At 44.0% G+C, this 22,302-nt stretch overlaps 2 protein-coding genes across 2 annotated transcripts; both read left to right on the top strand.

The window, feature by feature from the left end:
* The first annotated feature begins 2,154 nt into the window (after positions 1 to 2,154).
* Positions 2,155 to 8,430, top strand: F2RL1 (F2R like trypsin receptor 1). The gene is made up of 2 exons (XM_042028896.1): positions 2,155 to 2,320; positions 6,539 to 8,430. Exons 1-2 carry the CDS (start codon positions 2,251 to 2,253, stop codon positions 7,639 to 7,641), a joined length of 1,173 nt encoding a protein of 390 aa, XP_041884830.1. The 5' UTR covers positions 2,155 to 2,250; the 3' UTR covers positions 7,642 to 8,430.
* Positions 8,431 to 13,663: 5,233 nt separating this feature from the next.
* Positions 13,664 to 15,469, top strand: TRNP1 (TMF1 regulated nuclear protein 1). Its single transcript, XM_042028895.1, has 2 exons — positions 13,664 to 13,999; positions 14,630 to 15,469. Exons 1-2 carry the CDS (start codon positions 13,769 to 13,771, stop codon positions 14,753 to 14,755), a joined length of 357 nt encoding a protein of 118 aa, XP_041884829.1. The 5' UTR covers positions 13,664 to 13,768; the 3' UTR covers positions 14,756 to 15,469.
* The last annotated feature ends 6,833 nt before the right edge of the window (positions 15,470 to 22,302 follow it).

The raw sequence follows: 22,302 nt of genomic DNA, 5'->3' as shown, positions 1-22,302 counted from the left end.
TACTTTTCCCATGTGTTCTCAACCCCTTCCACTGTTGCTGGATCCAGGCAAAAGAGAGAAGGAGTTGTCTGCTTTGAATGTAAAGGGGACAAAAAGATGGACTGGATGGAATAAATCAAGAGAGAACCAAGAAGGAAAACTATGACTGGGCACTGGCAGGAGAGCACTGGCTACAGCAGAATTGGATGAGAGAAAGACTGACAACTCCTTAATAATAGAGATCTGAGAGGAAAAACTCTGGAGACTAGCAAAGGGAGGTTAAATAAAAAGCCAAATGAAAAGACTACAGATCACTGGACAAAGTGATTAAAAGCAGGATATTAAATACCTATGAAGCAGTTTATAATGGTAAAGTAAATAAAACAGCACTGAAAGTGAGACAGAGAGGGAGGGAGTCTGGAGGGATGGGCTATGACTTTCCTAGTGTTTAGCAAGAAGGCTGTGACTTAGATGACAAATCTGTAAACTGACTTGTGTGGATGACAAACAGGAACTGTGCTTTAAGTATGCAGTAACTATAAAAAAGACGCAAAAACAGGAGGCCCTTGATGTCAACTCAGATGCCCAAAACTTCCTAGTGCATTTATCATCTCTCTGCACTCCCAGACATCTACTCCTATCTGTATTTCATGACCATCACAGAAAGCCCTCAAAAAAAAAAAAAAAAAAAGGCAATTTTTATCTTTCAGAAAAATGTAAAACAGTATATTCATATCATGCTCATTCAAAAAAAGGAAAAGAAAAAAAGCAATTCTATCACTATTTGAACACTGAGCTTTTTGCAGACTAAGGCAGAGAGAGCATTACTGTCTGGAGGTGTGAACCAAGGTTGAAAACGTGGTTTTTATTTTGGAATCTGGTAAGCAGTGTGCTTGATTTGATGATACTGAAATCCTTCTACATTTGTATTTGTGTGCATAAATAGAAAACACTTATAACATTGTGTTCTGCTTAATTTTTTTCTTGAAATCCCTACTTGCAAAACCAAAGGGAAGTTGGTGTAGTCTAAGCTTAAGTGAGGCTGCCAAGTGAAAACATCCCTTACCGACCCTTTCTTACTTGGTCATGCCAGTACAGTACCATAAATGTGTCTGGGTTAAGCAGCAATTACACATTTTCCTGCCCATCTGTCATATGAGAAATGTAACCCATATATGACCTATCTGGGCCCAGTGCTGTTTGACTTGCTCATCCATGACTTGGATGAAGGGCCAGATGCCTCCTCAGAGAGTTTGCTGACAACATAAAGCTGGGAAGTGTGGCCGATACCTGGAGTGCTGTGCAGCCCTTCAGGACCTTGACAGACTGGACCCCATCAATGTCTTTAAGTATCTGAAGGGAGGATGTCAAGAAGAGGGACCAGGCTCCTCTCAGTCGCACCAAGCAATAGGGTAACAGGGAGAAACTGATGCACAGGAAGTTCCACCTGAACATGAGCAAGAACTTCTCTTCTGTGAGGGTGACAGAGCACTGAACAGATTGACCAGAGAAGGTGTGGAATCTTCTTCTCCAGAGGTATTCAAAAGCACGAGACAGGACAAAAATCCTGACTAATGCACTCCAGAGGACCCTGCTTGGGCAGGCAGATTGGACCAGATGACTTTCTGTGGCCTCTCCCGACCTGACCTGTTCTAAGATTCCACGATTCTGACACAGAAGAGTTAGAAACCTGGAACGCACAACGCAGTTATGTTACAAGGCAGCTGATGTAACAGACCCCCACTAAACGCTCCTGGGCCCTGCCGGTGTGATCCAGAACAATTTTGCTGAGCTGCAGCAGCAGCTCGGGACGGACCGTGGCTACTGCAGCGGTGGCCGCTCCAGCCGCGCAGCTCGGCTGTACTGGGCAGCCAGGGGCCGTTAACAGCGCAGCAGCCGCGGGCAGGGCTCGGGGACGGGCGGCCGTGGGCGCAGCGTGAGCGGGGTAAGAGCCGGGACCCCCGGGAGCCGCTCCGCCCCTCACCGGCCGAGCGGTCGCCAGGCGCGGCCTGAGGCCGGCCAGCAGCCCGCGGGGTCTGCGGCGGACCTGCCATTTTGCGCCGAGCAGAACGGACCCCACGCCGCCCAACCCCAGCCATTCCGGGGACACCGCCACCGCCCTGTTCCGTGAGGGAGGGGCGCGGCCTGGGCCCGCCCGCCACGGGGCTGGTGCTGGGCCCGGCCGCGCCCTCCGCCCCGCCCCGCTCAGGTATCAGGTGAAACTGGTCGAGAGTGCGGGCGGAGTGGTGGCGGCTGGAGCGCGGTGAGAGGATGGCTGTGCGTCGTGGGTTGTGCTTGTTGCTGCTGTTCTGTGCGCTGCTGGGAGCTGCCGCCGCTGGAGGTGAGCGGAGCGGCGTGAGCGGGCAGCTCGGCTGGGGTCAGCGGGGCGGCCAGCGCGGCACCCCCGGCGGGCTCGTCCGCTCCTCAGCCGCGGGCAGGGGCACGACGGGGCCCTCGGCGGGGCAGGTGTCTGGCCTGGCTGCGATGCGGGGAGCCCGGAGCGGACGGGGCGGGGTTCCGCGGATTCGAACGGGTCGGATAACTCGTGCGGGTGGCAGAGTGGCTGCCGGGATCCGCTGGCGGGGATCCCCGGCGGGGAGGGAAAGCGCTCCACGGGCGAGCAGCCGGGCGGGGCGAGCAGCTCCCTCAGGGCTTGTGAGGCGCGCGGGGCTTTTTGGCTTCACCCGCCTTGTAGAGGACCGTGGAATGGTGTGGCTTGGAAGGGACCGTGAAGCCCATCTAGTTCCAACACCCTCTGCCACGGGCAGGGACAACTTCCACTAGACCAGGTTGCTCAGAGACCCGTCTAGCCTGGCCTTGAGCACTGCCAGGGATGGGGCATCCACAGCTTCTCTGGGCAACCTTTTCCAGTGCCTTACCACTCTCATATGAAGAGTTTCTTCCTACTCTCTAATCTAAATCTGCTCTCTTTTCATTCAAAACCATTCTCTCTAGTCCTGTCACTTAGTGGCCTTGTAAAAAGCCCTTCTCCAACCTTCTTGTAGTCCCCTCCCCGCCCCCTTATGACAAACATGAAAAAACTTTAAAGACCATGTTCTTGGTTTTTTTTTCTGTGCTCTAAAAAGCTAGGATTCTTTTAAAATTGTTATTCTATATTATTGCTTGTTGAACTAAAGTGCTGTTTGAGGAAAAAGAATCTAAGCAGTCATTCATATTAATATTTCACTGCATGGTGTTAATTTTTGGCCGCATTTTATAATAAACCCCACTGCCATATCTGCGTACCTTTGCGCTGTGTCCTTCTATATTTTATCCTGGGCTTATTTACCTAATAAAATCATATGCGTAAAGATTGTGTAAATATTGAAGCCAAGCATAGGATATACGTTTTGAAGCCAAGTATACATCATATTTTCTCAAGGGATAGATATAGGTACCTGCAAATTGTGTTATTCAGAGCAGAGTTCCTGAAATTATACTGCCACTTAATAGCCTAACTGTCTGACCTGGACGAAGTGAGGAATTTGGAATTCTCGAGGACGAGGGAGAGAGGGAAAAGTAACGTGCACAAAAGTTTTAGCGGGGTGCTTGATATCCTGGAGTAGGGAGCTGAACTGAGCTGAAAATGTGATCCCATCCCTGCCACAGGAGATTCACTAAGCCAGAGGTTTATTGTGACAGATTTCAGACAGGCTGATGCCATTATGGCGTTGTGTCGAATCTGGGTTGCAGATCCAAAAACCAGAATAATCTTAAATTTAGCCCTGTGGGGGTATTACTACCGTGAGTAAACTAGTTAATTTTTGGATACTCCGTGGTGCTGTCGCTTTTGTGCCTGCAGGGTAGGCATAATCCTGTGTTTGTTATGTAGTGGGTTATATCTTCTGGACAAATGGCAAAGGTATTGAAACAGTCCTTTGTGGGCGGAGAATACGCTTTTCCCGTGGGCAGATTAGCAAGTCAACCGCATTCTCTGTATGTGAGTCAAGCAGAGTGAAACTCGTCTTGGAAAAGACCTCGATTGTTATGGAAAACGGGAAGTGGTGGAAGAGTAAGAAAAGGATGTAGAAAATGCGCATACCTAACAAAGGATTGGTTACTCGGTGAGGGAGTGTTAACTGCAGGGAAACAGGACACTGTCTCCCTATATTTATAGGGTGCTAGTTGGACTGAAAAAAGCTGCCCAGTATCTGTAGTCAGAACTTTTGAGGCTCGAATTAAAGTTACATAAAAACAAGACTTGGACTCTGCAATCACTGTGTGTTACAAAGTAGAATACAACAAACCTTTGTCTCTGTTCTGCCACTCTTGCAATACGAAGTCTTGTCTGTGATTCAGGTACTGTCCATTCACTTTAGTGTACCTCTTGCTGTAATGTCACACACTAACAGTTTAGGACTTTTTGGTGAGGTTTTTGTTTTTTCTGCCTACCCTCTGAACTTCAATTACAAAGCATTGTTTTATATGTGATCACAAAACATTAGTAAGAACAAAGTGGTAGTATTTGCTCTTCTAGTTCTGTATATTTTAAGTCTTTGGAATGGAATAAAAATAGTATGACTGCAATTTGATAATATCAACTACTTTCTGATGGACAGGTGCTTAACATAGCACTGTACGGTGCATTTTGTTACTGTATCCTTAGGACTCCTACCAACTTAGAATATAGGGTCTGCTTCCAAGCATCTCCAGAAACTTTCTCAGCTAAGCTGTAGCCTGAGAAAATCAGCATTGCTTACCTAATTATCGCTTTATTATCTGGTATCTATAAGCTATGTCCTTCAGGCTGGTTTTATGGCTTCTCCTATTCACAGCTCAGGTTAGGGAACCAGGATTGCTGCATTATAATTAAACTTTGCAGTCCTTAACAGTATTGCTGATGTAATCATGGGGCTTGAATATCTGAAAGGAGAATTTGTATAATTCTGCCTTGTTGTAATTACACCACATATAGACCAAAATGACTATTTGGCATTTGAATTAATTTTCTTTAGAATGGTTGTTTTGTTAGGATAATTTAAGCTTCTGTCTTCAGTCTACTGTTTGCAGTCTACTCCAAAGATTTGTCCATATTGTTGTACCAGCAAAAAGTTTTCTTACACCTCAGTTTTCCAGTGAAGGGGGCCTGGGCCTGGAGATTTTTAAGTGCTGAAGTGGATCTAGGATAACTTAATTCAAAACTCTAAAAAGCATTAATATATATGTATTTCTGTATACCTCTTCAGAAGGTTGCAGAGTCTAGACAGGAGTCTAATGTTGTACATCAGACTTTTGCTGTTATAATTTGAAAGGAACAGCTATCTGAAGTGGGCTACTTTGGGGAATCTATACTGGGAAAACACTCATACTTGTGTATTTACATATTTCTTGCGTAAGAATTCTTTAAAATGTAAGGTGTATGCATTTTTTCATTCTGGAACTGTATCAATTATTTATTAACAAACAGGTCATGCTTCAACACTGTTCATGGCTATTCACTGTTCAGGTACTCAAAAAGATTCTTTTTTATATTCCAGCTGGGTGGGGGGGGGGGGTGGGTGGCTAAACAAATCCACAAATATTGAGAGAAACTGAGTTTAGAAATAATTCTCCCAAAACCAGTCAACTTACATGTCCGTACAGTTCAGCTGTATGGACTTGGAAGTCTGTAGGTGACTGACTTTTTGGAATGGTGTACATTCAAGGACATTGTCTGCCTGTGCAGTTTAGCCTGTCAGCAGAGGAGGACTGTGTTGTGCATGCAGGGGTTCCGAACTGGGCTGAAGTCTGTCCTACAGGACTCAGCAGTCAGGAGTGCCTGGCTCTCCCATTTGGTTTGTAAGCTCCCATAGCATTTGAAGAGGCAAAGCAAAGCTTGTTGTGGCAGCTGATTGTGTATGAGGCAGCCTTAGCTGTCAGCTCTACCAACCAACACTTTGCGTAGAAACCACAGAGAGCGTCTCTCCTGAAGGAGATTCCAGACAATGGACCCTATTGCATCTTTGTGCACAGAGCTAGTATGTTCAAGTTTCTGTTCAGATACACTGTAATGTGTCATGCCCTAGGGATCACTTCTGCATGGCCTTGGACATGGCATTCTGACTTTCAGTTTTAGCTAGTGTGAAGGTAATATCTGCTCTTTATACTGCATACCTGATTCTGAGCCATCTAAACTGGCAAAGCTTCTACTGCAGTTACATTAGCCTGCTGTAAAGTTCTGTAAGTCCCAGCACTCAGGTAATCTGGCACTGCTGTGTGAAAAGCTAATGGTGCCCTGGGGTACTTGAAGCAGTTTCTACTGTAACTGTTCAGGTGATAGGAGAGCCTGTCAGCCCATTTTAACAAGGCATTTTTATTATCACTGATGACATGGAAAAGTGTTTTGGTTGCTGGTAGAATCCTTGAATAGGGATAAAGATTGTCTTTTGGATAATAGATTTAAAACAAATAAAAGATAAATTGTCAAGTGTTTGAACATCAGTCTTAATTTTTCTGTCGATAAGGCTGTTCGCAAATGTTCAGAGTAAATTGATGTATCTAATTTATTTTTTAAAAGGGCAAAAAGTCTGTACTTCAACAACAACAACTTTTTTTTGTTTTTTTTTTTTTTTAATTTTAGAGAATAATAGATCCCGCAAACAAGGAGGAAGAAGTTTCATTGGCCAGAAAGTTCCAAATACAAATAATTCTGAAGAGTTATACAAGGTGGATGAATTTGCAGCAGAAGTCCTCACAGGAAAGCTGACTACAGTTTTCCTTCCCATTGTTTATATCTTTGTGTTTATAATTGGTTTGCCAAGTAATGCCATGGCCCTCTGGGTCTTTTTTTTCCGAACAAAGAAGAAACATCCAGCCGTGATTTATATGGTTAACTTGGCATTGGCAGATCTTCTTTTTGTTGTCTGGTTCCCACTGAAGATTTCATACCATCTAAATGGTAATAACTGGCTATTTGGTGAAGGTCTCTGCAAAGTACTTGTTGGATTTTTCTATGGAAATATGTACTGTTCCATCCTCTTTATGACATGTCTCAGTGTACAACGGTATTGGGTTGTAGTGAACCCCATAGTGCATTCCAAAAAGAAATCAGAAATTGCTTTGGGCATCTCCATTGCTGTCTGGGTACTGATTTTGTTGGGCACCATTCCATTGTATCTTGTTAATCAGACAACATATATTTCAAATCTTAACATCACAACCTGCCATGATGTGTTGCCTGAAAATGTTTTGGCTCATGATATGTTCAATTATTTCCTCTCACTTGCAATTGGACTCTTTTTAATCCCAGCTATCATCACTGCTGTCGCATACATACTAATGATTAAGACCCTGAGTGCTTCCATCGTAGATGTAAGCACTGGGAAGAAAAGAAAAAGAGCAATCAAACTCATTGTTGTTGTCCTGTCCATGTATCTCATCTGTTTTACACCTAGCAATGTGCTGATTATTGTGCACTATTTGCTCCTCAAAGCCTACAGCCAGAGTCATCTGTATGTGTGGTACATAACAGCGCTCTGTCTTTCCACTTTGAATAGTTGTATTGATCCATTCATCTATTATTATATTTCAAAAGACTTCAGAGACAACCTGAAATATGCTCTTCTTTGCCGAAGTGTGCGAACTACACGGAGGATGCAAGTGTCTCTCTCATCAAGCAGATACCCCAAGAAATCAAATTCTTATTCTTCAAACTCAAGTAGGACCACTAAATCAACCTACTGAGAAAAGTGAATTTTTTTTATTATTGATGAAAGGATGTGAGTGACAATAGACTTACTTTGTACAAGAGAGTCTGAAGAAACATCTCTGCATTTTAATTACATTAAAGCCTTGAATTTGGAACTGACAGCTGCTTATTTTGTGTAGAAATCATAAGCAGATAAATATTCCTACTAGACTGGGGGGAAAATAAAGACATTTCAGATGCTGTGCAAAAATGTTGCTGACCTAAAAGTGAGTTGTGGCTGAAGACATTCTTGTTGAATGTAAAAGTTGCTAAAAAGCAACTCTCTGGAATATTGTCTCTGGAATATTGTCTGGTGTTGTTAGTATATTTAATTAACAGATAAATCTGTTCTATTTAACTGTAACTGTAATGTATTAAGCATCTGAACAGATTGTGTGTAGGACCTTGCTCTGTGTACCTGCTTACACTGAACATCATTTGAAGCTATAGAGAGAGGAAGAGAATCCATTTCACCGTCTTGGATTAGACTGCTTACTATCTTTGGTATAGTATGACTTATGTATTGTTTTCCAAGTTACTGTGCTGTAAATACTAACATGACAAAAGCATATAATGTTATCCTATTTGAGTTGACAAGCTGATCTTGTATCAGCTAGCACTGGGATAAAATGTTAGTTGAGATTATCCACTGTTACCTAACACTTGCCAGTACATGATCTTATATGGGGATATACAACAAAGTTTCGATGGATAGCTATTTGATTTTATATAATATGCCTTGTATTTTTTAAGACATCTAAATAAGATTTTTTTTTTTAATAACACATTTGAGTTGGGTGCTTTCTTTTATTCTTTTACATGCACTTCAAAAGTAATTCAACTTGACTAGTTCAGCTTGCCTGGCTTCATGTACAAAAGATATTATTCCTAACAGTTAATTATAAGCGTGACAACTGTAGCTGTAATGTCTAAATGGATAAAGTAAAATTTACCTAATGACATGTTTCTTTAGAGAGCAATGAAAGTAGGATGTTTTGTGATAGTATTTCAGAGGACCAAGCTAAATTAGCAATGTTTATTAACATATGTCTCACTAAGGAGCAGAGTTTACAGCTGTAGATGGCATGGAATACAAATGCTTCTTGGACATAAAGTTCTCTCTTCCTGTTTCCTGAAAAATGCAGGGAAATAATTGCATATTTATTACTGAACTGAAGGTGTTAGCATCCTTACTGGAAAACAGCTGTACATAAGATGCCATGGTTCACTGGAACTATTTGGGATGAGGAGAGTTACACTATCTTCACAAAAGGCTGGCTGAACTCCTCCCTTAGTTTGTGTGTCCTTTATCTTGCTAAGCAGCCCAGTATGCTTCTTGGTCCATACACAGTAGTGAGTAATATGAAGAGAGGGCATCCAGTCCATGTACTTACAGACCTACCTGGGCTCTTTCAGGAGTCCAAGGGTTACAGGTTGTGTGTGGTAAAGATGATAAATTGCCTATGTGTCTGTATAATACCACAAAGATATTGCTCATGATTCACAGATGACTGTTAAATGTCTAAAACATGACATGCTTAATATAGCTGGTCTTTTGGGGGTCATTATTTAATAAGAAGTGCACCAAGCACAGTTTGTATATCTATACTCTCTTTGTTGTTTCTTTCCTGTCATTCCTGTCAAACAATCAGACAACTCTGTTGCAGCTCATGTGAAGGAAAATGCTGATCCTCTTGACCATTTCTCCCCTCTAGCTTTCATCTGCAGGCAAAGCAGGCTGCAGTGAAGGATCTTTCTTACCTGCAGCAACAGTGGAGGTCTGCCAATGACATGAGTAAGAATTAGATGGTACCGCAGTATGTGGAAAGGTTTTTGAGAAAGAAATTTTAATAAATAGAATGATTTCTTTTAAAATCAGGCTGTACGATGTGTGACAGATTTTGGAGAATAACATTCAAGGAGCCCACAGTCATTTAAATGAAGGTTTCTGCCTGTGAAGCTGCATTGCAAATCCTTATCCTGAATTTAGCATGAATTAGTTTGCTCCAATTCACAGAGCAGGCAGACTAGGCTAGTTGTTCAGTCAATTTGAATCAGTTCCTTGAACTGACAATTGCTTGCCTGTGCAGCCATGTAGTAATGGGGTAAGAATATGTAGCCTCGTAGTGTGGAGCCGGTTACTTAAACCCTTTTTTTGGGAGGTGGAGAGGAGGGGGCTGGGTCGGCTGGTGTAAAGCTGATTGTCTTCAGTTTATAATAAATATATTCCTGGTCAGTGCCAGCTCTGCAATTCAAGCACTAAGGGAAACAAAAAACTCTCCCTACCTATTGCTGATTAAAAGTTTAGATGTGAAAAAAATAATCAGTGCAACATTCAGGAAAGCATCGAGCAGTTGAAAATCAGTGTATTTTATGTGCAAGATGTCAAGCTTTCACAAGCAGCTCAAGCTTATGCTGCAGCTGAGAAGTAGATTAGTCTTTCCCCTAACCCAGTTGCGTGATCACGCTGTTTCCTCATACTGTCACAAGCAAGTGTGACCTTGGGGTGGATTGGATCAGTTCTGGGTTAAAGTTAAACCAGGAGGATGGGGGAAAGTTTACTTTTGACTTGGAACAGCATTTGCTTGTTTTGCTGGATGAGCTCTTGGTTCAGCACAAGGGAGAGGCTCAGATTGTCTCACCACCAACAGGCATCTGCTGTGCAACTGCAAAGCAAGTTGAAGCACAGTAGCTGCAAAGCTTCTGCCTAACCTCCCAAGCAGCAGGGAGCAAGCCTCCACCCATGACCATAGGAATGGCTCTGCTCACTCAGGCTCAGGGTTGATCCAGCTCTGCCAGAGTAATCTCACCTGTGCCTCTGGAGGTCAACAAGACAGCAGGGCCTCAAGAGACATGTCAAGAAAACAGCAGGACTGCTGCACAAGGCACCTGGCTGTCATACCAGATGCACTGAAGATGTGGCCAGCACCACTTGAGTGCTGCACTATGGAGCATAGTTGAAACGTGCTCTGAAGCTCAGAAAACAAAAGAGACAAAGGCTGGGGGAGCTAAGCTCCTTGCCAGCTGTGAGGAAAGCTGCTGCCAAGAAGGACTATCTGTGACTAAGAACATGTGTAACAGCAACAGAAAGGAGTTAGAGGCAGATACCCAGGTAGGAGTAAAACCAGCACAGCCAAGTATCACATCCCCCATCTTACTGTCTCAACATCCTGCTACTTTCAGCATGAGAATTTCCTTAAGTCTAATTTGGCTGGCCTAATTTGAGTGTCATGTTGTCAACCTCACTTTATTCACCTTGAATCATGACCCACAGTCTTCATTGGGTGGCCCCTCATTCCTAAAGGAGAAGAAAATATGAATGAGTCCCTAACTGTCTTGTCCATCCACTTGAAGTTTTGTAGGCCAGTATCATATTCCCTTTTAGGTACTTTACATATTGAGGTGGTGTAGCCAATTCCTTCCAGGTCAGCCACTCTCAGCAATAGCTTGTTTCCTTTCTCTGAGACCTTCCCATTTCCATGCACGGTCTCCAAACAATACATAGTATTGGAGCTGTGGATGGTACAGTGATGACTTCTGTTTTGCTCTGTGTTGCTTCCCCAATAGCCCCTAATATTCAGTGTTTGCTTTATTTTTTTCTCCTGCTCCTTAGCACTGAGCCAATGTTTTCGTGCAAGCTGCCTGTAACTACAGCTCTCTCCTGGTTGGTTACAGTCATTTTACAAGCCATAGTTCTGTATGCCAAGTTAGAATGTTACCAGCGAACTTTTGTTCCTCAGTGTTCTATCTTCTTCAGACCATTTATAAATGTGCAGAACAGTAAGGGTCTGGCACCACACTGGTGAGTTACTGGCTTAGTGAAGACAGACTGTTACTCTGCTACCATGTGTTTCTTTCCTTGTAATCAGTTATTCTTAAACAACCCTCCCTCTTATTCCACAGCTGCCTAGTTTATTTGAAAGTCTTTGATCAGAAATTTTGCCAAAAAGCTTTTGGAAATCCATGTAGACTGGATCACCTTCATCTCCATTTGTGTTTGGCCTCTTCCAAGAACTCCACAAAGTTTTTGAGTCCAAAATTCTCATTACAAAAACACTGGTGACTTTTATCAGAAAGGTCAAGAAGTTCCACAGTGTCCCTTCTTAGACTCTTCACTAACTGCTCAGTACACATATTGAGCTTATGGAACGATGTTTCCCTCGACATGTCAGAACCTTTTATTGATTACAGCATTAGCTCCCAGTATTCAGGTATAATTTTGGCAAGAGATGACACACTTCTGTTAATAATTCACCTATTTTGTCTTAGTTTTTTCATAACTCCTCAGTGAATACCAGCTGGGCCTGTTGGGGAAGATGAAACAGGAAAGCCTTATAAATATGATTGCCTGACAAAAGATTTTGGGAATATGAAAACTATAAGCGACATCAAAATGAAAGCCACCTTTGAATTACCAAGTCTTAGTTACTGAACAACTGGAAAACAATGGTATGGCCGACTGAAGGTAATCCCCTCTTGATTGAACAATACCCTCTGCTTGCAGGCAGGTCCAAGGGTCAGAGCAGACCCTACTAGATCAGCAGAAGGGGTCCAAAGAGTAGTTTTTAGAAGTTAAGATGTAACACTCTATGGTAATATAAGAACTCTTATAGGCTGTATGTAAATGCTATAGGATTTGTATCTTGTATTAGATTGGTTAGTGACAATTAGAATATTCAGTACAGAAGACGATTTATTGTATTGTAACCAGGACTTCAGACACTCTTACTACACTCTCTCTCACTACTACTTCTTCATTCTCATTCCTCTCTCGTTCTCTCTCTACTTACCCGCTTACTCTCTTGCTCTCCTGGGCCTGCTTCGAGCTGAGTCTGGCAGCTCTAAGCAGTGCCCCTGTACCCACGCCCTTTGCAATAAACCGCATGTTCCAAGATCTGACTTCAGAGATCTCTCGTCTCCGTCCGTCCCGACTGTCCAACCCACCCCAAAGCTCCCACCAGTCTGGCACCCAACGTGATTGCCGAACCACACCAAAGCACCTGCAGTCTGGCGCCCAACGTGATTGAAGGCTCGGTTCAGCTTTTTCCATCTGTGGGAGACTTCTCCATGGACGGTAACTAAAAGACCAGTTATAGCCACCTAGAACGTGTCGTGAGCACGGCATACCGTTGCTGCGCATCGTAAAAGCCGGAGCTCTATAATTCTGCCGAGGAAGCCCTCGAGCACGGGGATTACCTGGAGCTCTTGGAGGGAATTGCCTGGCAGTCCTCGAGCACAGGCAGCCACTGCTGCACAGCGGCTCCCTGGAGCTCTTTGAGGAAGTTTGCCGTGGCACCCCTCGAGCACGGACACGCTGCTAAGCAGTGCCGACTGGAGCTCTAAGGAGGGACCCTGCCGCACGCCCCGAGCACAGGTGAGTAGTGCTCAGCACCGCCCGCACTGGAGCTCAGTGTGGACCCACCCGTGAGGTCCTGAGCACGGAAAGCCGTTGCCAAGCGACGCCTAAAACCGGAGCTCTGAGAAAGGACCCAAAAGCAGCGTCCTGAGTGCCAAGGGGAGTGCCTGGCCAGCCCCCCACGACAGACCTCTGACTAAGGACACTGCTCCTGCGACATCATCTAAGTGAGTATCATACTGGTCTAATAATGGGACAAACTCACTCTGCCCATGACAGAGATCTCTATAAGCAACTTAAGCATTTACTAAGCTCTGGTTCAAGACAATTACCTAAACAGGAGCTAAAAAACCTCTTAGAATGGACTCTGATTAATTTCCCAAATGCTGACCGTTCAGCAGTCTACACCAGAGACTTTTGGGACTCAGTGGGAATCAAATTATTTAATGCCATATCATGCTGGGACAAGAGTACCGCAGAACTCATCCCGGCTTGTGCAGTGTTAATGGAACTATTCACCGCGCCCCCCCCCCCCACCGCCGCGCAGCTCCGCCCCGCCCCCTCGCCCGCCGCCACCTCAATCGGCCGTGCCTGCGTCACGGAGCGGGTCCCCCGCGGCCCCACCGCCTCCTCGCCTACCGCCGCCTCAACCGGCTGTGCCTGCGTCACGGAGCCAGTCCCCCGCGGCCCCACCGCCTCCTTGCCTGCTACCACCGAGATCGGCTGCGCCACTCCCGAGCTTTGCCGTGCCACTCCCGAGCTCTGCCATGCCATCACCGCCCCCGTCGGGCCCCATCCCCGCGCCGCAGCCACCCCCGCCGGGGTCCCCCGACACCGTGCAGCCGTATCCCTCCGCTGCCCCGCCGTATCCCTCCGCGCAGCGCAGCCTCGCCTCACAAGCCACGAGCAGGGAGGGAACGGGGAGCAATGATGCAGCTCCAGTGGCAGGGGAGACGGAGAGCCCCTCTGCCGGAGCTGATGCTTTAAATCTAACACAAGTAAACCCTGAAAAGCAGCCAGATTTGTTTGCAATGAACCCCAGAGTCCCGCCAGCGAGCGATGGGGATCTTGCAACCCAGAAAGAGAAAACGAGTTCCAAGAGTTTGTCAGCGCTACCTTCTGAATCAAAAAATCCTCCAAAGTGCTCAGATTATTCTCAATTAACAGATTGGCATGAAATAAGACTCCAACTCTATAAAGATGAAAGTCTTAGTCTATTAGCTAAGCCTGTGATAGCTAGCCAACAGCCTGACAGTCCTAAAACGTGGGCTCCCATCCCCACTCTCGAAATTAAAGAACTAAAAAGGGCTGTAAGATACAGTGGCATTTGCTCACCGTATCTTAAACAACTGCTAAAAAGTACTCTAAAAGGAACACATCAAACTTTAAAACGCATTTTAAGTCAACAGAAAGGGGGAAAAGCCCAGGCTACACCTCAAAGAAGGTTGAATAAAGCCTTGTATGTTTATAATTTCTTGAACAGCTCTGCAGAAGAGCCTGATCCCCTCATTTTCAGACATTTCTTACACAACAAAAAAGCAAAACTGAAAGAGCACCCCCCAGTTTTAATTAAGAATCTAGAATCAGGAAAAATAGAAAGACCATATGATCTTATAATGTGGGGAAAGGGATTTGCATGTCTCTCCACAGGTGAAGGAACCAAGTGGATTCCAGCAAAGAACGTGAAGCTGTACCACACATCAAAGCCCGCTGTCGGTTCCACTCCAGCCAGTGACCCCGCGAGTGGAAGCTGAGAAGCCGTCACCCAAACGTGAACTAGGCAGAACCACTGAGAGAAGATTGTCTGCCAGAAACAGCTCAAGAAAAGAATGGAGTTTTAGTATTATTTGTGTAGATGCATGTTGCTTTTATTCTTGTGTTTTAGTTTTTGTAGTGAAGCTTTACCTGTAAATCAACCAAAGACAAATGTCTGAGTTGCTTTTAGCCAAGTCCGCAGGCTCCGACACCATCTGTTTATCCAACAAAAGCCCTGACAAACCTTTCTCAACTTATTGAGTGCCTTTCCCAGAAGGTTTTGGTAATGTTACTTTTAATAAATATTGGCCATATGATAATCATCACATTTCTCCAACTCCCAGCCATAGACACCAAACTTACATTGATTATCTTTTATTAGCACATGGGCATGGCTGTGAAGATTTTGAAGGATTATGCTGTATGAACTTATCCGATCATTCTGTTTCTATTCACAAACAGTTACAAAACCTAAGGGACCTAGCTAACCAAATTACAACAGATGACCCGTCTTGGCTAGACAGTTTGATGGTTGGAGCTTTGCACCTTGGCTAAGGGAACTCTGTAAAATAGGCTTGATTATTCTAGTAGTAATAATTATAGTTTTAGTAGCAGTACCTTGTATACTTCAGTGTGTGCAAAAAATAACGAGTGGGACTGTGTCTAATATCTTAGTTGTTCATCAGAACGGGGCCTGTTGGGGAAGATGAAACAGGAAAGCCTTATAAATATGATTGCCTGACAAAAGATTTTGGGAATATGAAAACTATAAGCGACATCGAAATGAAAGCCACCTTTGAATTACCAAGTCTTAGTTACTGAACAACTGGAAAACAATGGTATGGCCGACTGAAGGTAATCCCCTCTTGATTGAACAATACCCTCTGCTTGCAGGCAGGTCCAAGGGTCAGAGCAGACCCTACTAGATCAGCAGAAGGGGTCCAAAGAGTAGTTTTTAGAAGTTAAGATGTAACACGCTATGGTAATATAAGAACTCTTATAGGCTGTATGTAAATGCTATAGGATTTGTATCTTGTATTAGATTGGTTAGCGACAATTAGAATATTCAGTACAGAAGATGATTTATTGTATTGTAACCAGGACTTCAGACACTCTTACTACACTCTCTCTCACTACTACTTCTTCATTCTCATTCCTCTCTCGTTCTCTCTCTCTCTCTACTTACCCACTTACTCTCTTGCTCTCCTGGGCCTGCTTCGAGCTGAGTCTGGCAGCTCTAAGCAGTGCCCCTGTACCCACGCCCTTTGCAATAAACCGCATGTTCCAAGATCTGACTTCAGAGATCTCTCGTCTACGCCCGGTCCAGACTGAACCCCAGAGCCCCCGCATGGGCCCATCAAGTTTAACATTTTATCTGACTGTGGTATGATGACTGAAGATATTTGGCACATTTTGTTGATGTGTAGCTGCCCTGGGAATGAAGCATCATAATGCCTACCTACAATAACTGCCATTTGGGACCCAAGTTTTGTTACAGATGCATTTGATCTGACATAGGCTCTTGGAACAGGGTTAATAAATAGCATCACTCTTAAATACAGCATAAACACAGTAGTCATAGTCATTTTGATTCAACAACAGCCAGGAGAGTATGTATTACCTGCATGTTTTGTCTCAGGAGTGATAACCTTCTTTAGGTTTGCAGGTAAACATTCTCCAGGCACTGTTTGCTAGCAGGACCAGTACAACAGGCTGACTACATAGTCAGCTCTCTGTCATCCAGGACAAAGGAGGTGGAGATGCTTCAGATAATGAAAAAAGACTAGTGATTGTAAGGGATGCATGGAATGCTGTGCAGAGATACTGCACAGATGTGACAACTCCCATGAATCCATAAAGACTCACCAATCCAGTGCTAGCTTTTGTGACTTAGACTTTTCAGTCATTGAAGGGTGTCCGCAACCAGCTCCCAGGTGGTCTGGCCAGCTCTTTGGAGGCCAGGAAAAGAGAGAAATGCCTATTTGCATGAACATGGAGATAGGTAGGTTCATAGCTGCACTGGAGTTTATAAACTACCTGGGACTGACAGAGTTAGTCAGCGCAGTGGTACCAAGGTCTACCTGGTGTTATCTGTGACTAAATACTGTCAGAGCCAAGCTCCAGTGTTTATGCCTCAATATAGATGCAGCATTCCAAATGAAGAGATAGCTTGTGTGTCCACTCCCATCTCTCTGGGTACCCTGCTTTCCTGTCATATAGCTGTTGAATGCTACATGCAACTTGTGTCAGTGTGGTGCTCACCTACTATGTAGTACTCACGTAATGCTAAAACCAGAGCTTAAGAGTGTCCACAGGAGAGAACCAGTGCAATCTCTGATCACTAGAGCCCTAATGTAACTGTAACCTGAGACTGCACCTTTGCTTGTAGTACTTGCTACACATGGTGTCCATGGGATTATTATGCGTGTTGTAAAGCAGAGTCCTGCTGCTAAGATTAGGTCTGCATTTGGAGGTCTGCTTGTCAACAACATGGTCTGCAGTTAGCACACATGGAATAAGCCTCAATCCTTTGTTTCAAAAATGTTAATAATGTGCAGTAAAAAGCATTAATGAGCACTTGTATAATGAAGCAAGGCAACGAAATGTGGGAGGAGAAGAAAAGCCTAAATTTGACCAGTCTACATATGGAACTTGAGAGAAATGCCCTGGTAACAACTCTCAGCTCTATCAGTAGGTCACCTCCAGGTATTACAGCTCCCATGACTTGACAGTTAGTGCAGAGAGCTCTGTGGAAAAAATGGGCAGGAAGGATGTCTGTATTTTATGGCAGTTCTAAAAGTCAATGTATAGTAATTCTTAAGGCTGGCGTGATTTTAATTGCCAAGCATGCATCAAGTGGCAAGTGCTCTATCTGAGAACAAGCATGAGTGGCATGAGTGGATATCTCCATTGCAGTTATCACCTACATTTCATTCAGCAACTGCACTCCAGCTTTGTGCTTCACCTTCAGGAAGCAAACTGCTGGGAACTGAGAGTTCAGTATGTTTGAGACTGAAGTACTGTTTATTGATAATACCCTTTTCCCTCCCTCCCCCAGTTTATAGCACTTACCAGCTCTCAGCTGCTGGGAGGAAGTAATGTGTAACAGTGTAGCAGTGCAGAACACCATCAGTATTCATGCTTTCTCCAGAGAGTCTGAGTTCAGGATGGTATGTACTCATGGCGTTATGATTTAGCAGCTGCGTCCATGCTTCCCCAGCTGAATGACTGCAATAGGGACTGCTCTATCACATAATCCTGTGGACTGCAGCAAGTGGAGAGGTAGAGCTCGTTTGCCTGCAGCCTGTGTCTGTATATCTATGCACTTGGGAAAGAGGAGTAATTTAAGTTGGTAAAACAAAGGATACACTGCTTCTTTGGAGAGGCTAACCCATTGAATAAGAGGAAGTGAATGAAATAATTAACTTGAAGAACATGAATTAAAAGATAAGGTATGATGGGTAGAAGGAGTTTCCTTAATGTCCTGAATAGTGTCCTGTGTCATGCATTTACAAAAGCCAGGGGAATATAAAGAAAACACAAGAAGCAGTCCATCAGTTGACTGTGTCAGCTCGGGAGGAACACCACACTGTGGTGTTCCCTGGATTTAGGTGGCAGTGACTCAGGACTAGCACATACTTTCAGATTGACGTAACATGACCCCTTGACATTTCATCTTCAAATCCCAGTCTGGCAAACCTGTCTGGCTTTCTGTGAGTGGATGAACTGAACAACATGGTTCAGAGTGTAACAGTATCTAGGACAACCCCTTAGCACTAATTCTAAGTGCTAAGGACATGTTGGAGGCAAGGGGTGCCGTATCCCATTCAAATGAAGTTGCCTGCTTTTGTTTGAAGTCACTAATGTGTCTCCATTAATTTCAGGAGCACAGCTGGAAATGCTGGGGGTGGCTTGTATTGTGGTGATATTTGGGAGCTGAGGTAAAGTGTGCTATTGCTGTGAAGAGTGATTTGATGGTGAAATGAAATACTGAAAGGAAGTTATGGAGCTGCTCTGTTATAATTTATGAAGACTGTGTTGTGCGTATTAGGCTGGTTGCCTGGAAGTTCCCTGTGTCACTATGACTGGTTAAATAGGCAGAGTCATGAATACTACAACAATAGCCAGTAAGATGATACTCAGTAAATGTCTGAGTGGCTACCAGACCCTAGGTGAGCAGACAAGACTGAGGACCCTTGCTACACTCCCAGCAAGCATGGCATTTTCGTTAGCAGGGTCAGCAATGGAGATGACAAAGGAACTCTCTAAAGGTGATGGCTAGTGCACTGCTTGTCCAGGGTCTGCATGGTCTGATGTCTCTGAAGAATGCAGGTGGCTTAGTCCAGGTTTGCTCCTGAAGGATATAGAGTTTGCTCCAGCATCAGCAAAAGTCAGCCCACAGTGAACTCTGTGTAATCAAATTCTGCAGCAGGAACCAAGAAGGTGCTGAGGAAGAGATGGCAAGAGAGAGGGGAGAGAGAGAGTCCACCCCAGCTACCTTCACTTTGGTAACTCTGCTATAGCAGGGCATGGGCAGGCGGATAGAGAAGGTTCTGTCTCTAGGATACGGGGTAGCACAGAGTGGAGATAACTCTTCCAGGCATGGGGAAATGGCAGTGCCTGACTTTGCTGCTAAGGTCGTGGCTTCCACTGCTTACACCTCAAATCAAGATAGCAGGTCTTTAGAAAGGAGAGATGTCAGCAGCCCTGTTGTTTCAAGAGCCTTTTATCTTTCGTGTGTGGTTTAAGTTTAAACAATAGTATGAACACCAACCCTAGAGTCACTGCTGGTTGTAGCACCCAAAGACACTGAACCAAACCTGTCAGATGTGATGGGGAAGAGCCGGGCTCTGCAGGGCATTGTGGCTTGAGGACCATCTGCGTTCTTGTTCAGGTAACGGTGTCACTCTAGTGTGCATGTGGCACACATCCTATGCCAGCTGATGCACAGTTTCTCTCAGCATGAGCTCATGGTACCTTTTTGCTGGGACATTCATTTCTTCTTCAAAGTGAGAGCTCCTCACAGTTTGTAATTGAGAGTGGACTCAAGACACACAACTCTGTTTCACTATCTAAGCATCCTACATGAGTATGCAGACACATGCAGAAGGCAGTTCATCATGCCTAGCAGCCTTCTTCCTTCCTCCCAGAGCACCCACTTCACCATGAGGAGCTGAAGCTGCTGCACTTGAAGTCAGAGATGCAAGCTCCTTGGTTCTCGGTGTTTCCGTGGAGTAGAGGGCCCACCTTGAAATCACGCCCACACCATTGCATATCAGCCTCCTAGCTTCAGGAGACTTGCAGGGTTGGGAAACGGTGCCCGGACAAGGCACACGGCATGGTGCAGGACCATGGCTTCTCAGCGAAGGGGGAGAGGTACATGTCACAAGCCAACCAAGCTGTCAACCCAAGCCCAGGGAGGTCGGTGGTATTCAAGAACTAGATGAGAGCTCTGATCATCAGCTGGGGAAAGAATTTTACATACAGCATCATCTGAATCATTCTGAATATCTGCAAAAAGAGCTGATTCTGCGATTAAAGGCTCCCTCTTCTGCTTCTAACTGCTACAGCACATACTCTTTAACAAACACTCAAGCGTGAAAGAATCCTGTTTCTTTGTGTTGCACTTTATTTTGTAATTCCCCATTTCAAAACACACATACATATCTGTTGTAAGAGAAGAAGAAGGACTTAACAGGTGATATTAAATATCCTTGCTAGGTTTGGGATGAGGGGAGAAGATTTCTGGGGAGATATGGGGCTCCTGGAGTGTAACTTTTGAAGCAGAATATTCTCACAATACCTTTCAGTCTCCTTTGGTTTTTTCTTGGATTTAAACCACTGCTGAAAGCAAATCTTCAAAGCATAAGCATATCTGAGCAAGAAGAGGTTGTGCTGTCTAGGTCTTGTAATCCCTAGATTTCTGGAATTTTATGACATGCAAAAATTTGTCAGTGATAGCTGATTTTTGTCTTTATTTCCAGAGCATCTGAGCCCATGTGAAGCTTTCTATTGTGGAAATGTTGCTTCACCTGCAACTTCTACCTGTAACTTAATGCATATTTACCATGGCCACTGTAGTTACAAATAACTTTGTGCTGCTGAGGGTGGTGGCTGAGGCTGCTTCACAAAAGTGAACTCCAGAAAAAAATGTACTTCTTTAGTAAGGAGTCAATCTTTGAGCAAAAGCAGAGCCTTATATGTACTGGTTTTTACCAGCCTTTCATCTTCCTCAGTGTGGAATTGTAATACTCTTGCAAGATGCTGCAAGTCCTCTTCTCTCTGATACCATAGGCAGAACTTAGGCTGGGATGCATTTCTTGAGCTGCAACCCATGATGTCAGGTGAGTCAGGAACAACTGAGAGTGTTGGACCTGTCCCATTAGTGGGATTGCATCCATTAGATGAAATGAGAGCATCTGTCTTTCATTTTACTTCAGACTTCTCTTGACCATGACCTGATGCATGAAGAGTGGGGAATGCCTGGACTCAGTTACCTGAAAAAAAAAAATCTACATACTTCTTTATGTCATTTAGGAACTTTCCACAGATCAGCAACATCTGTAATTTTGGTTGTTGGAAAATTCTGTGAGTGGCATAATTTTACATAGATAACCCGTAGAATAAAAGACTGTTACTCTTTCTTCAATGACCACTGGAAGATATAATGTGTGTAATTAATAAAGGTACCATAATTAGAGGGCTGTACAGTTAAGGCAGAAGTCAGTACTGATATACTACTAGTTTCTGCCTCACTTCTGCCAGAGTATGACTCCAAGGAGTCTTAACAGCCTCAAGTATTTGAGATTGCTTCTTTCTTTCTGAAAATAAGGATACTTTCACTTTTGTTCCAAAATGAACGTATTTAAATATCCAACTCAACACAATGGAAAGAAGATAGTAGCATGAACTTGCTCCTGCAAACTCACCAGCCTCTTATATCTGCCAATTACCCCAAGAAACCAGACTATTCTAGAAAAAGAGAACAAGTAGGGATGGTGATATCATCAAGCTTTTTAATTCAGGGATGGTAGTGCTTTGTATCATCAAAAGTACATCTAAAACCTCATTTAACACCAGTCTCTGCGTGTGTGTCAGAGCATTGTCTTGCTTTCACTGGAAATAACAGAGTGACAATGAACTTCAAAACAACCTTTAAACTATGGCAAAAGAGTTAGTTTGGAAAAGACTTTCCATACAGGTAAAATCTAACATCACTCTAAAATCACTGTAAAAAAGGCAAAAAAAAATACTTGCAAGGGAAGTAAAAGCAAAAATTAAAAATGTTGCACATTATATCAGTCACAGACATTCTCCTTTTCACAGATCAGGGACTTTGGTATTTTCAAATATCTGAAAAACTAACAGAAATTCGTATGATTCTGGTTATGAAGGAATTTCTTTTCACAGTGATGTATGCCTCTTAGAAGGTACAATAGAATGTTATTAAACTCTCAGGGATAACAGATGTGGAGAGCTTACTGCAATCACAGAGTTTGAATGCAACCTGTACGATGTCCTGTGGTTAAGAAAGAGTTTAAACACT

Source organism: Corvus kubaryi, unplaced genomic scaffold (genome assembly GCF_017639235.1).
Source record: "Corvus kubaryi isolate FWS band 111438036 unplaced genomic scaffold, C.kubaryi_AGA036_p1.0 37308, whole genome shotgun sequence".
Taxonomy (NCBI): domain Eukaryota; kingdom Metazoa; phylum Chordata; class Aves; order Passeriformes; family Corvidae; genus Corvus; species Corvus kubaryi.
Note: the sequence above shows the minus strand (reverse complement) of the source record. Positions and strands in the feature narration are given on the sequence as shown.